This window comes from Lepisma saccharinum, chromosome 3 (genome assembly GCF_977018435.1).
Source record: "Lepisma saccharinum chromosome 3, izLepSacc3.1, whole genome shotgun sequence".
Lineage (NCBI taxonomy): Eukaryota > Metazoa > Arthropoda > Insecta > Zygentoma > Lepismatidae > Lepisma > Lepisma saccharinum.
In genome coordinates, this window is record NC_139231.1 from 118,329,296 (window position 1) to 118,345,911 (window position 16,616).

General features: G+C 39.5%; 1 protein-coding gene across 3 annotated transcripts in view; it reads left to right on the forward strand.

Moving 5' to 3' along the window:
• Positions 1 to 16,616, forward strand: part of LOC145985356 (protein kinase C-binding protein NELL1-like) — a 197,763-nt gene that overhangs the window by 122,595 nt on the left and 58,552 nt on the right. For all 3 annotated transcript variants that reach the window (XM_083119272.1, XM_083119270.1, XM_083119271.1), the window contains exons 3-4: positions 3,522 to 3,672; positions 4,885 to 5,161. In XM_083119272.1, coding sequence (XP_082975398.1) covers positions 3,522 to 3,672; positions 4,885 to 5,161 — 428 coding nt within the window. The remainder of the gene's footprint in view (positions 1 to 3,521; positions 3,673 to 4,884; positions 5,162 to 16,616) is intronic.

Consider the following 16,616-nt stretch of genomic DNA (forward strand, 5'->3'; position numbering starts at 1 on the left):
CATCTATAATAAGCAGAATTTTCCCTTGAGGCTTGTATTTATTTAAATGGTCAAGAAAGTGACGAAATACTTCACTAGTCATGTACCCAGACTCAGACAACTAGACACATGCCCCATTCGGCAACCCTTTTGCATAGGAGGGTTTATGTCGGACACCCTTCATGATCACAAAAGGTGGAATTGCACTTCCCGTTGCACTGCTACAAACCATTGCAGTGACGGTAGAACCCTTTTCCCCCGTCGTGGCGTGATAAACGTCTTTTTTCCCCTTGAGAGAAATAGTTTTTCCTTGCTTGAATATCAGCTGTAGCCCAGTTTCATCTGCGTTGAATATTCTTCCCGGATCTTCCCATAGTTCAAGGTTGTCGTACATCTTCCTTAAATTGTCGAAAAATTTTCGAACCTCATCTCTGTTAAGACCTCTTGAACGAGCGTAAGACAGTCCTTGTGCTTTTCTAATGGACAAATTGGGATGTCTTTCTAGGAAAGAGTACACCCAGTCATATCCTACCATTCCCTTTTCGGTATTAAATTTATGTTTTACATTGTTTCTTTCTGCAAATTTGAAAGTAATCTCCCTCAGATCCTTTATTGTCATACCAAATCCTTTCGAATCTAACAATAGCATATGTTCAACCAATTGTTGCTCCACAGCAGCACTTAGTGTTGTTCCTTTTCCAGTTTGCCGGTTTGACACAATACCCGTTACCACCCTTGCTCTTAACGTGTTTCTAGGAACATTACATCTTTTGGCCGCAGTTGCAAGAGGTATTTTGTTTTCTGTTACTTCCTTTATCGCAGCCGCCATATCCTCTGGCTTCCACTTGCCATGAATTCCTTTATATTGGTATGTTCGAGGCATTTCCGATACCTGAAAGAGAAACAAAAACTTTTGTAGACGAGACATTGCCGAAAATTGCAAGATTCGGGACATTTCGACATGTCGAGATCTCCCCATAGCATGGTGTCGGAATCTCCCAGAGTTACATTTTTTCCAACTAGATGGCAGCACTGCCTCTTATGAACGTGCACGCTTCTTTGGAGCAGACAGCGATATTCACCAGTGTTTGGTCCTTCCACCGTCCACTTTGTAAATCTAATGAATTTACACACATCGGTAAAATATACATCAGTTTTCAATGCTATTCTTATAGTACGGTCTTTAGACACTATGACTTACTCACCAGAAAGAGTTTCGGATGGTATTTCTTCCCCCAAAAATCAGGTATTCCAACCGTCGACAAACAATTGCACACACAGACCTTGAAGCACTTCTGAGTTGTGCTTTTCGACCGTTAACTAGGTGGCAGCACATGCTTGAGAGGGTTTTTTCTTAAAAGTGTCGGGATCTCCCAAGTGTCGAGATGTCCCTGAATGACCCTAATTATACACACAATTTCACTCTCGGGTGATGATTTATTTTGCATTTCTGGAATAAAAAACTGCTAATTTCAATAAAGTTTGGACATTTAGTACAAAAAAAAATATGTAGGGAATAAGCTACTTTTAAACTCTTATCATTTTTTCCGAAATCTTGATCGGACCGGGATTTTTTTTTTTCAGGTTCCGACTTTTTGGTTTCCTGCACATCCGTTGTTATTACTGGGGAGTCTACTCCTTGCTAATGGACTTCCAATTTTCACGCCTGACAGCTTGAATACAATAATTTTGGCGCCTAGATCTCGAGGAAATGGATGAAGAAAGATCCGTGAAAGATTATTTAGCCCTGATCGTAGTTTACATCCTCCTTGTACACACCCATTCGTTCCTTTCATACATGACACAATCTCAGCTCCCTTTAGCAGCATGTTATGAGCCTACGAACCGGAAGTTGTTGTGCTACAAGTATGGCGTCTGCGCGAAGACACTTCCTTCCGGTGGATAGCCCCTATAGAATAGGAAGAAATATGTGGAACGGATGTGACAGGGAGAGAGAAAAAGATACCATCTTAGCTGCCATGATTACCGGAGACGATTACTTCAGCGGTTCCTTTAGAGGAATATTAAATGCCGGAAAAAGAATATTCTTATTCGGAAAATTGGAAGGTAATTGTGGAACTGTAGTGACAGAGAAGGTGTAAGAACTAATTTTCCTTCTGTGTAATGGCCAAAAGTTTCCGTACCTACCTTCCGTGACAATTCTGTCCACAGAACGGGTTTATTGCAGTTGATTGTTCGGATGGATTACAATATAATTTGTTTACGACAAAGCTAATCAATAGGGACAATATAATTGCCAGCATTATTTCACCAAATTGCATTGCTTTTTATATAATTGCTATACGATGCAATTTTATTAGCAATGCAATTTTTTCCGCATGTCACACTGTCACGTCATCTGAGAATTAGCTCGTGCATAGTTAGTTCGTTTGCATGTTATCACTTTTGGCAACATTATTAATTGTAACCTTGTTCGGAGATTTTATCAGTTGTTTCAATGTTGGGGTGTGGAAGTCGCTAAGAGACAAGAGTGTCGAAGAATTGCGTCAATGGTATATGTTCCTTCTTGCACAGTGTTACGATTGCACTAGCATAGAACGTGACAAATTGTAGGAAATGTTCCAAAAAATAGAAACTTTATTCTCATCGTTATTGTTTGAAACCAGTGATATCCAAAGTTGTATGGCAACCTTCTAGATATATCTGTGCTTTAAGTCACGTGTTTCAGGCAGAGTGTGATGCACCATTATTTTCAGGCCAATTGTTCATAGCTATATTCATAAATTTTATTTTACCAATGCGTTGTTCAAGAGTTGAAATAAATTGCTAACGTGGCTGTTGGCAACTCCTGATGTACACAAACAGTCCACTTACATTCCGTAAGAACACTAGGATATAAGGTGGATATGAATGAAAGTAGAAACGAACAACCTGCCTGGGGTTATTTTTGCATCCTACTGTACAATTGCAATGCGACCACCGTATAGTGTGCGAACTGTGGACACAGATAAAAAATTAAGACTCCAATTATCAAATGGATAAATTGTCCATCGCTAAGAAATTCCTGGCTGTGACCATCTGCACTTGTTGCTATAGTGATAATTTTCTTATAGGCCTGCAAGAAAGTTTGGAGACCACTGACGGACGCCAACCCTTCCTCTTCTGGGTTACCAACGTCTTTGTAGTATGTCGTCTTGCTGAGGCTAACGAGTCTCTGGTGACTGGTAGTCACGGACACTTCTGAGTTGTAACGGTCCCATTAACTTGCAACAAGCTCATCACAGCCCAGAAGTGTTCACGACTGTACAGATGTAGTCTTTCTCTGTTTTATTCGTCTTGTTTTTTGTCACCAATCACAAAGATAATAAAAGGAAGCTTTATGATCGTCTTGCTCGCCCCGTGTCAAGAATCGGTGTTTCAGATCTAAAGTTTCTAGACTGTTAGACTTTATAGGATTGCGAACGGATGGAAATTCAGATGGACTGGAGAAGAACCTTATTGCGCTAAGTTTATATATATTTATTGCATTTATGTAATGTTTTAATAATATTTACTAATTGCTGCTGTTCTTTGTTTCTCAGGCGACTACCGAGACCTGAAGTTGTCGCAGGGTGTGTATAAACGCGTGGTGGAACTTCTGCAGCATAACACCGAGTTCACCTTGGCCACATCCCTGAGACAGGAGGAGACGAACTCTGGCAGCATCGTGTCTTTCTCCCATGGATACAACCGGTGAGTGAGAACTTTTATTTGTACAATATATGTTTTAGTATGTACAGGTGTTTTTTTTTAACAATTCAGATTTTTACATGTCAATGAACGAACTATATCAACTACTTTCCCAATATGAAGTTCTCCAAAATATTGCTTATGCCTACCCTACTGGTTTTACATGCTTGTTCTACGAATTTCGATAAAAACAACTAAAAACCAGTTTTTAGACATCTTAAGTTTTTTAACCTTAAAAATAAACGTTAGCGTCCTTAAATTATCACAATCGCAACAAACTTCAAAAACTGATTTTTTTTTTACCAGAAAGTGATAAATCGGAAAAGAAACGTAATTCTGTCTTTTACGCAAGTTTTAGCGTTTCTCGCGAATTTCAACACTTTTTGCGCGTATGTAGTAAAAATTCAGCGAAAATTGGGTATTTGTAGCTACACATTCTTGAAATAGTGCCTCGCTTTTGGTGTAGGATTTTTTTGTCATATTTTTGTGCAGTAACATTTTTACTGTGTTATTTGCCGTTTTCTTCATAGCATAATGAGATGTTTGAAAACGTCTTCGGTAATCGACTTACATTCAAAATGCAAATTTTGCCTTTTAGTCATTCAGTTGGTGGTTTATGATATAAAGATACTCTTGAATCTAATTTTAAGGTTTTTGTCAGCAAAATATCTTTTTTCATAGCCATTATTCTTGGAATGCATGTCATATGATTCTCATTGAATATTTTGTAATAAATCTTCTTCTGGACATTCGTCAAGGCCATAACAGTTGCCTGCACTTGTCCAGTTCTAAGTCCGGGGAAAAGTGTGTGGAGAAAGTTACCTGTGAGCCCAATCCACGGTCGTATAAATGCCACCCACACATTGTGCGCTCGAACCAACACACACCCTGTATACGGCTTGTTTTTGAAAGAAATACTGAAAAAATTCAGATCCCTTGTAATAACTATTGGATGGCGCAAGAAAAGCGGTGGGGAATTGTCTCTACAATGGTATTCGTTGGATGATTCCCATCTTACCTTATAATGTGATGTACTACGTTGAACATTCAGCAACGAAAAATCAGGCGAAACCAGGTCTAGCTGGGTAGCTCATAGCAACCGCTCGGTATCCCAGAGACCCGCGTTTTTCGCTGAAATTTCTACGTAGCATTAACTGTTGTTGCAAATATATTGATAACAGACATAACGCATGCTTCTTATTCTGTGGTTCCCAGGTACCTGGAACTGCAAAGCAGCGGTCGCAAGGACGAGATTCGCCTCCACTACACTCACAACAACGCGGTGCAGGTGGAGATCTTCCCCTACAGGCTGGCGGACAACTCGTGGCACAAGGTGGCGCTCTCCGTGAGCGGGGCGCAGGTGGAGCTGCTCGTCGACTGCCACAAGCTCTACCGGCGGGTTCTCAGGGAGCTGGATCGCAACTTCACCGTTCACCAGGGGGAGCTGGCGCTGTGGCTCGGACAACGAAACAACAAACACTCTCTTTTTAAGGTAGGCTATCCAGACATAACACTTCCCCTCTTTTTTTTTAAGGGACAGTCTCTCGGTGTCTCAGTTTTGCAATTTGTTCAGTCTGAAATTTAAGGTCAGTAGAAAGATGAATATCTACCAACTTATGATTTTTTTCTAGTTTTTCACAAATTTCTCAGACATGCTGAAGAAGTGATATGAACAAAATCTGTGTTGCTGCGAAACGCCATCGTATATTCCCATTGTAATTGAAGTTTGACTATTTATAACGATAAAGGTCTAAGTGGGGGTATGTACATGGGCCCCACACACTTTCGATTTTGTCCTTAATGGAGATGCTGTAATCAGCACCACGTCCTATCCGCCTTTACCCCACCCCCGGGTTGATTGGAAACTGGATGAGCCGCAGAGCAGTTTTATGGAAAATTTGACTACTTGAGATCACCCCCCCCCCCCCAAGAAATCGAATTCGGGTCTCCCATGGGGAAATCAGGCGCTCTACCGTTTGGATCACCGCATATCTCCCTAACTTTCTCCCTACCCCCACCCCATATCTCTCTCTTCTCTCTCGCTCTTCTCTCTCTCTCTCTCTGTGTGTGTATGTGTGTGTGTGTGTGTGTCTGTGTACACACACACGCTAGGAACTATTGAATGATATCACTACATTAATCTGTCTAAAAATACACACGTTAAATTTCAAACAATAGTTGCCACCTCAGTAGCAAATCACGGTTCAATGCCACCACCAAGTTCGGGCCAAGAAAGTTTTCCCATATGTTTATCCCTTTATCAATTTCATAATCACCTCTCATCGTCGTGGTCAGCTCAAAGGAGCAGGGGTGGAAAAGAAAGGTATGACAACCTAACAATTAATGCATTTAGACAATAACTCCAATCATCAACAATACGTCTCTAGGAATGTCTGTCAAACTGAACGGGTGTCAAAGTAACGATCCGTACCTCTCTGCCGCCGGTGTAAGTGAACGACCACATTCTCCTTCTGTCAATGTCATTTCCAATCGCCTCCAGTCTGCTCTACATGTTCCGCAACTCTATCAATCACAATGTCAAACGCGACATATTTACTACACACGTCAAGTGGCGTCGCTTGATCATGGAGCTGTCACAGGATATTAACAGACGCAGCTTGTCGCAGGCAGGGCTGCTGGACAATATGGTCTCTCTTTTTTGGAAAAAAGGAAGAGAAACGTGACATAAATCAAGATCAAGCGGTCTCCGTTTTTCACATGTGACCTCAGACATGCCATTCGAACTTGTCATTTCTTGTCTTTCTGCAAAGAATGTGCAACGCCGACTTTGTTTTTAGTATGTATGTATGTATGAGCATTTTTGTTAATTTGTCGAAAATGGTTCTCGCGATATTAAGTTTAGTTCTGCATGTATATTTAGTATTTAGTTAAAGTTTCAGATACAATATTAAACGACAATATTATACTGATGCAGTAACAAGAACAACACAAAATGCAAAGGAAAAAATATACATATTTTGTTAACGATTCTTGGAAACATTTGGAAGAAGGTTAATGTAAGTACGGAAACCTATAGAAAAAAGAATTTGAGAAGAGAAAGCCTTGTAGTGGAAGAGTACATTACGAGTTCTTTGAGCGACTAATGGAAAATTAAATTTATTAATTAGATATTAATTTTACCGTTGGTGATTTTGTGGGGGAGGGGTCATACGGGCAAGATAAAAATGCAAACTGGGCAGTAAATGTGAAAATAGTAATAGCAAAGTACAGATTAACGGATTTGTAGACATTTAAATATTAAGGACACCGCTCTGATGGTAGTTTTCCGATTTGTGTGATCAAGTCGCTCTACTTGTTATGATCAAATAAGATAACTTCGTGTAGTGTGGATGTTGTTTTCCTTTTCGTTTGCCGGCACTAACAGATTGCACTGTTTGTTATTGCATGATTGACTTGTCCTAACAAGAAAAGTAACGACTCCGCCTGTTGCTTAGACAACCACACAACACACAAAATGTTATGTGGGTTTCGTGTATTTCTGGGGGACAAAGGAACACAGACCCTGTAAATTACAACGTTGGCACATGTCAGAATTTTCTCCTGTCTTGACGATTCCTTTTGCAAACTCAGTTGTATGATTATAAAAACTTAGGAGGAACTGTCATAAATTCAGCGGATTGAAAATTAGATAACTTTCCTTTTAATTAGGTATTCGAGTCTTGGTATCATCTTGCGTAAACTTCTAAGGTGGAAAAATGATATATCAACCTTATTACAACCATACCTGCTGCAAACCGAATGTATATAAGTTTGTTTTTATATGATTGTCTAGTATTCATAGTGAAGCCAAAATGTGTGTGTGTGTGTGTGTGTGTGTGTGTAGTGTAAAGTTAAAACAATGCATGTATTAAAAACTTAAATATGGGCTTATTGCAACATAAAGTATCTTCTCTAACAGTAAATATAAGTATGCATCTGGGAAACTATGTCATTCGCAAGAGAAATGCATTAATAATTCACATGAAAACATCCTTATATCGACACAAGATATTTAAAACAACAATGAGAACCAAAAAAGTCTATATCATTTGTTCTGTTGGTCTCTTCAACAATGGGAGAGATTTATTGTGGTTCACGTGAAAAGTCTCTAAAATTATAATGTAAAAGGTACGGAGGTTTTAGAGTTCAAATTTTATTTCCCCCTTAAAGTCAGAGCTCTCTTGTCCCTTGCAGTGTGCCATTTAGGCATATAAAGGATATAGGGGCTTGTTGACGTAGTCATACCCCCCTGCTCCCATCACTGGACCACCTCACTCCATTCTACACCTGTATGTTTATTAATTTCATTGCCTTCCTATCCTAAAAAAAATATTTTTTTCTCAAACATAGGAGAAGCAATCAAATTTGACTTGTTATGATCCATCACTACTCAATTAAATATTTTTATCCAGCATTTCACCAGAGAATCATTTGCAACGTTTTTCACCAAGAAGACACGATAAATGAGACATTTCTTGCAATTTTCTTCAAGGAGATTTCAACAATAAAACATTTCCACCAACCATGGGCACTTAACATCAAAACATATCAAGCAATTTCCACCAAGGAAACTTCAACAATGAAAGGTTTCCATCCATTTTTACCAAGTAGACTTCAACAATAAACCTTTTCATCATTTTTTACGAAGCTGACTTTGACAATTAAACATTTCCAGCAACTTTTTTTCCAAGGAGACTTCAAGAAAGGAACATTTCCAACCACTAACACCCAGAAATAATATGTAACAGACATTTCACTGAAAGTAGCCTAGATGTCCCTGCCCTAACTGTGCTTTCAAGGTTGGTTACCCCTTGAAAGTGAAATTGGTAAAAACACATTCCAGACTGCTGACCATTAGTACTACATGATATGCTTGATTACTTTTTATCATACTGTATGTGTGAAGAGATAATTGTGTTTTTTGCACTGTTACGGTGGTCGGGACATCTAAGACTCACTTTCTGTGGAATGACCCCTAATACGGCCGTGATATCACAACTTCGTCTTTGATATGCTCCTGTTTAAAAGTATTCCATTTCGAAGTTTGCTGCACAGTAGACATGCACGTTGCATAAAGACCTTGACATTGCCTGCATAGTCTCATTACCCCGGGAAAAAATATTCGAGCTGCCTTCGTTATTAATGGTGGAGATAGAGTTGTTTATAAACCGTTTCCATTATCGTGCGCCGCACGACATTCTTTCCCTCCCCACCTATCGTGATTTTAGCATACTCAGAATGTGTATTTTTCCTCATCAATCACGCTATTTACATAAATTCGCGTGCGTCGAAGCAGTAAATATGGCATATGGATCTGATTTGATTCTTGTGATAGAATGAATGTTCGATTTATATGCGTTATGGCTGCTGGAAGTATTGGTAGTGGAATCTATATTTTGGTACGTTGATTTTCTCTGTATACCGTTACAAACTAAAGCTTCAGTTGCGTGTAATCACCAATTTGCTGCTTGTTTTGAAGAAAATTATTTCACCTTCACGTAATTGTAAATCTAGCCACCATACTTACAAATTTCACCAAGGAGACTTCAACCACAAAGTATCTCCCGAGTGTTTCACCAAGGAAACTTAAGTCATGTAATATTTTCAACAATTTTTACCAAGGATACTTCAAGGATGAAACATCAACAGCAATTTTTGCCAAGGAAACTTCATTAGTGAAACATTTTCAGCAACATCCACCAAGTGAAACTTGCTTGCGTCATCTCTCCTATGAGGTTCGAGAGATCTCGAAAAATGGACTGTTCGTCAAAAACCTTAATAAACGCATCGCACCAATCGGAATATGGCTCACTAAATTTATCTGCCATTTTGGTTACTTTCATTAATTTTCAGTCCATAGTCATCCTGCTCTCACAAAATTTTTCACGAGTTTATTTATTTGTATTCGGTTATTAAACGTCGCTTCTCTTTGTTGGTTAATCGCAACGATGAGGATGATTAGACGAAATATATGAAACAACGAGCACAGTGCAACTACCTTACACTAGCTGGAGGCCATCACCTTCAAAAGCGAGTTCGTAGTTCGACATCTGAACGGGCTCAGCCACAGATGAAACTACTAATGTCGGTATTTTGGTTTATGTATTTGTGGTTATTTTACATCGCTTTTCTAACCAAGAACCACTGACATCTTTGTAAGATATGCTACCTTTTCAACACTTCTCATGTGTGTTTATATTGGTGTTATTTAGCGTCACTTTTCTTCCACTTTGGACTAATCGCGACGATAAAGAAGAATGATGATTTGATGAAATTTATGAAGGGGCGCTCACGAGGAACACCCTTGCACGAGCAGTCACTTCTTACATGTGAGGGGATTGCTTGTGTGTGATAGAGAAATAAATGGAAAGAGAGAGATAATTAGAAGAGCATTTATATAAGTTTAGATCATGTATACGATATTAAATATTACTAGATGTGCGTGTGTGTATTACAAAAATTATACTACATTTTAGGAAAGTTTGCATGTTAGAATCGATTAAAAGGTGATTTTTCTTCAGATTTATGCATTCCATTTTTCTCGAGGATGTTCTAAATGTGCCCTTTCTTCTTGCATCGAGTGCAAAAACTAAAACAAGAGGCTTGTGCGACGGTTGATAGGTAAACAGAGAGGCAGTCCATTTTGCTGCATTGAATTCGACGCCCACACACTCATCAGAAACTGATTGACCTTGTTTACGTCTTCTTCGAAGCGTGTTCCCCACTCCCTCGATATGTGTGTGTTGTTCAAGTTAGAAAAGACCTGAAAGAGCCTTGATGTTGACATGGTCGTCCGGGAAACAACCTGTCGATATATACCTGTGACGTCAGTATGTTTCTTATGGTTGCCGTCCGGGTCTGTTTGTGTCGATTTAGGAAAAATAGGACAAGGGTCCTCTTTCTTTTCTTTTCGTTTAGTTTCTCGTCGGTCTAGACTAGACTACGATAGGTGACTTAGATCTTACAAGTTAAGCACATGTAGTTCTTAGTCTTAGATTGTTTTTTCTGCTTCTCTTGTATCATTATCTCAAATGTCGCGCTTACGTAATACAGAACAGCAATTCGTAGTCTTCTTGGAATAGTATAATGGCCTATGTGCAAGTGTAGGTGTTCCATTACGTTGTATACATGACGTACAAAGAACGTCAGACGTAGCAGCTTGCGTATGTAAAGAGCAAAAGCAAAAAATCAAATACCAATATTTTCTTTATCCGTTACTTGAAGTATATTTTTGAATGAAGTCGTTAGGAAAATATTACGTAAAGTGATTCTAATGAAATTGTTACGATTTATAACAATTTATGTAAAATGTAACCAAATTGAAGCTAATAGGATTGATTTTTAATTTAAAATTACATGAAAATCCAAACCTAAAAGCAATACTGCTTTCGAATAATATTGTGCACATAACCACAGACATTTTGGAATTAATAACAATATAAGTATTCCAGTTTCCTCTTGAAAAAATATTACTTTTGTTTATTCCTCTGTCTCCATTTGTAGGTAAACATAGTAATACATGAACCGATCGTACTAAAGAGGAGAGTGCTGATGATTTAGGGAGAAGGAAGAGAGACAGAAAAATAAAGGCAGACACAGGAAAATCTAAGAGAAAAATGAGTGTCTTCCCACTACATCATCTCTCTCTTTTTCTATCTCTTCTCTTCTCATTATTTCTTTATTGTCCTGTTTTCTCATATCTTCCTTTCTTTCTCTCGGCAGCGCGTGAGATGGGAAGATACAGGGTGTTCGAAAAGTCGCGCAACCGAGGCTGCGAACTATGTAACTTTTGTAGAAAAAGAGATACATATGAAACTTAACACTAGACATTAAATTGTCTATGATGATATTTTTTTAAATATTAAGCAAGAAAACCATGCTCTACATGAGTGTTCAGTATGCGGGAAAAGTTACTAAGGTGTTAAAAAGCTTTTGTACGAAGTAAAAATAAACATGGATAAAAGAGCGCTGTGGAGTCTCTTGCAAAAAATTTCGATGTTCATCGATGGTCTGTGAACGATAATTTTTTACGCATTTTGTGCATTACAGATAATTTATGGGGTTATTTATGGCATATTCATTAAAAAAAGTACTTTTTTTATTTACGAGGTGTACTGCAACATTGCTCGTGTCAGAGGGCAGTACGAGGTGTGCCCGACATCTGACTCCGTTATTCAATCAGTGCCCAGACGAGAGAAATGATTTGAAATTTAGGGTACCAAAAACTAACCTACATATCTTTATGTACGATAAATTTCAAATATTTTCTTCTGATAACTCTCCCTCCCTCTTTCTCTCTCGCCCTCCCTCCCTCGTCTTCTCAGATTCATCCTGAGCGAGATTTTTCCATGATTTTCCTCAGCCACTCCATGAGAATGCTAGGATACCTTCACCGAAGGAAACTGATGCCTCCCCTTCCCGACTCCCTTTACCATTCCTTCACGTTAATTGCACAAACTTACCAATATTATGCAGTCTTAACCATAGAAAGATGCAGATCTTTATTTATTTGATTTCTTGACGTACGTTTACCGTGAAGAATTGCGTGATGAAACACGCACGCACATTTACACGCTTGTCACTCGGTCGCGGATGAATGCAAATCACGCATCCCGACTCCCCATGTGTATTGATCACGGATTAGGTCATTTCCTTTTCTCGCCGATTTTTTAATGTATTGTTTCTGGTTTCGAACGTCGAATTATCGCCGTAATATTTTTTTTTTAGAAATTATTTTTTTGATGTTCGACTTTTCTCATTGGTTTTGAGTGAATGACGTTCACTCGGTTTTCCTCTTCCGTGTTATTAGGGTGACGTCATTTATTGTGTCACGAACAAAACGGATCGACTGGTTCCGTGTCACGAAAAGCCTAACAGGCGATCAATGATGAAAAGCCAGTTGGGAGAGAGAGAGGAAGAGAAAAATATATTCTGAAGTTCTGGCCAGGGCTGAAGTTAGCAAGACGCCAACTGCCTCTACGCACATTGTCGGAACGTTCGAGACCGTACACGCTTGTTTCTTCTTGGAACAGAGGTAATAAATGGACCGTATAATATATACACTACAGGTTTTGTTAGCATGAATGACGGAAGTACATTTATTTTCAGATTGAAGAATGTCTCCAAAGTAGTACCCCACGTGAATCAATGAAAGGTTTTCTGTGTTCTTATATCTGAGCCGTACTATGAGATGTTGCTTGGCATAAGTTTCCTCTTCACTGTTTTGATACTTCACGATTAGCCAAAAGTGGTAGAAAAGCGAAGTGAAATAAGTAAATAAATCACTGTTTTAATAGAAACGTGGGTGTCAAGAGGTGGGCATACATGAAATATACTGTAAATCGAGGCTAAGTATTGGGAAATATAGCAGCGACGTCTGGCAGACGAAGTAGGGGTGGCTAAAATTGCCGTTTTTCGTGGTCACCCTGTTTATCTTTTCATTTTGTCAAACGATGTACGTCACTACAACCACGCATGTGGATAAGGATATGCTCACAGTTCTCGGCTTTAGACGAAGCTTACTTCTTCCGCGGCTAGGCCTTTAGTTTTGACCAAATCGAGGGTGATTCCCGTTTGTCCACATGAATCTCGGTGACCATACGGTTGAAAATTACGGGTCTCCAGGCTGAAATGCAGTTTTCTCCGAGTGTCGAGGTCAAGCGCTCTGAGGCCCACTCACCCTCTGACGTAAGGATATTTGTCGAGAGCAATAAGCAACCCGATCGTGGTGCCCATCACACCACTTTCAGCTGGTGCGAAGTCTTAAGCTGCTTCAATCTCGCAAAAGCGATATTATTGTACTACTGTAGCACGAAGACTCCTGTACCCTGGGGAATTTCCTTTCATTAACCCCACTATTTACCCGGAGTTGTTAGCACAGCGACGGACTTTCACATTCGATGCTAGACAGCTGCTTCCAGGCCATAGCTGCAATTATTTTGGCTGAACAGATCAAATTATGCCCCCAAACAATGATTGAAAGTTTGCGACGCTACTGGTCACAAGATATGACGTCAATAAGAAAGCACACGAGGATAACTATTAGTTGATCACTAATGCAATATGGGGAAGGAGAACCTTTACGACAACAAGAATTTTCTTGGCAATTAGCACCTTACGTAATCGTGACGTTCATAGATGTGTCTAATTAAGATGGGAGATCGGCCACAGCCTAGTTTCCCTGCTGCTACGCCCCCACCTTTTTTTGGGAGGGAAAAATAAAGAGAACTATTCGCGTAGCCAAGCTCATCGACCGTGGCTAATGGAGATTCACGACTCACGCCACCCTCTCATTCACACGCCGCCGCCCCCGAGGTGGCCTAACCTCCGCATGTTATCAGCAGATTTTAAGTGGTTTCACCAGAAAACGCGCGACAGGTCGAACGCTTGAATGCGAAAATATCGCGATAAGCTAATGCGGTGTCGAGTTATGCGAGAATTTTCACTTCCTTGCACTTTTTTAGAGCATTGTCGTCAGTCAGGCACGCAAAGCCTTGCACCCGCAAATGCAGAGAGTTGCACTTTATCCACTCACAAGACTATAATTGTCGCTCGGCGCAACTCGCTGACAGCAAATTAATAGTACCTATATTTAGAGGATGGGCAAAATGATGTATTTCAAATCTAATGTGTTCACAGTGTTTGGAAATAACCAGTTTCTTGCAACAGTTACTTTTTTTAAAGTAAGCTGTAACTATTCTCGATCCACTACAAGAACGAAACTAATGTAAACAAAATATTTCCCGTCATGTGTGTTAGTTCTGGTGTTCCTTTGGTGGACTTAAAAGCCAAACTCTATGCCAGGTTATAAATCGAAATTATTTTCCAACTTTCCTCGTGTAAACATTAGAATGCCGAATCAAGCTACTGGAATGCATTAGTAACCTTCGCTACATTCAGTGGATACTTGCTTCAGTGAATATTAGGAGTTTCTTCACATTTCTAGCACAGACAAGTGTAATACATTTGTCTGTGGTTCTAGTTAGAGATCTAAAGGCCCGAAACTCCAATTACTGTAACTTTGTTACCTTCTCTTTCCATTAACATGCCTGTTTCCACGATAGATAAACTCTGCTCCATTACCAAATTAAGGGTAGCTAAAATCCGACTAGATCGATATGCACGTTTTAAGCGAGTGTGCGTAAGAGAGATGGAGAACAAACAGATAGTGGTTGTCTAAGCATAAAAACACTTTTTCGTTACGATGTAATGAATGTAATTAGGACCTCCCGATGGCACAGTGGCAACGTCGTCGCCTTGTAATCAAGGGGTCCCGGGTTCGATTCCCGGTGGAGGCACATAGTGGTTCGGATCTCACTTTAAAATGTAGGTCCAGTCCCGATTAGCCTTACTGTGCACAAAGTGGACTTAAAACACCAACTCAATCAACGAATGAATGAATGTAATTAGGGTTTGTGTTAGATTCATGTGTGTGTTTAAAAGTCTGTGGTTGCGTGGACAAAACGTCTGTAACGTCTGTGTAACCATGTAAAATGAGGTGTAATAATAATAAAGCGGGGGGCTGTGTTTGGATTGAAATAATTTAAGTGAAAACATTATATTTTGTTTATAAAATAAAGTTGTTAGGTTCACTGATAGGCAAAAATATGAATACATTACGCGACCATACTATGTAAAATATAAAATAGTTAGAAGTCATTAAGAATTAAGTTAAAGCCTAAAAATATTTAACTTCATATTGAAGTAAGTATAAAATACTAGAAATGTTATACAATAGATTATTTTGTTTCGTTTTTAAAACTTGTTTACAACAATTGTGAACACCTGCAAACCGGAGAACAATAGACAGCAGCTCTTAGGGAAAATCATTCCTACTTGGAAGATTCAATATGTGAAGATACTCTGTCCCTTCCATATATCGTCCCACCAATAGCTTTTGACTTTTCGCCTAGTGTAGTTTCTGACTACTTTGTGTTGATATATTCCTATGCTAACTTACAGTATACAGGGTGGCTCAAACAGTCCCTTAATACTCTTGGAACAAGGCCACTGCAGCGTGCAACGTGGAAATAGTGACGACCAATCGTTGCCAGGCCAAGGGGGAACCACATTGACGCCACCCGCGCGGTCGGCGGCCATCTTAATGTCCACCATCTTAACACCAACGTGAAAATTTTAAATGGGAAGGGGGGTCGTGCGACACATCAGTGTGGGCTAGAATTTCACCAGGAAACTAACTGCGACATTTGTTTGCACCTAACTTTAATTGTAGCAGAGATAACGGTACCACAAAAGTTATAACACGTGCTCAATATGGCGTCCCTGTTGCGCAACACACACGTGTAAACGTCTCTGCAGAACCTCAGGAGAGATTGCAGCACAGGCATCCATTATGCGTGTGCGCAAATGGGCCACATCCCTGATTTTCGTAGAATACACCATGGGTTTCAGATGTTCCCAGATAGGCCAACAAGGGATGATTTTGGGGTCCAATAAGGAAAGAAATTAGGGAAAGCTGGAACAAATTTTATTCTCTTCTTAAAAGGGTTCTTAACAACATATTAATTTTGCACCCCTATACCACCACGGATTTGGCCGCCATCTTTGAAAAATGGCGCCCAAAATCATTTTTTTGCAAATATCTCGCTTGGAAAGCACTTTACAGCAAGAGACGTTACGATGAAAAATAATCTACATAAAATTCTCTATAAAATGAGTTGCGTGTATTTTTGTTCTAAGAAGCACCGTTAGGATGCTAGAGGAGCGAGTAATTTCACTTATTTTTCTCCACTCTATTTTGCAAGAGCAAAAGATAAGGAAACTTTCTTACAAGGTAACTTGAGGGCTTATTTTATTATAATACCTATTCTAAATGTATGAGCCGCGGAAGCTCAGTCCTGTCGACCTCCGTGGCGGAGTGGTTTTCACAGCAGGCTGCAATGCCAGGGATACCAGGTTCGAATCCCGGCTAAGACATGGATGTTTGT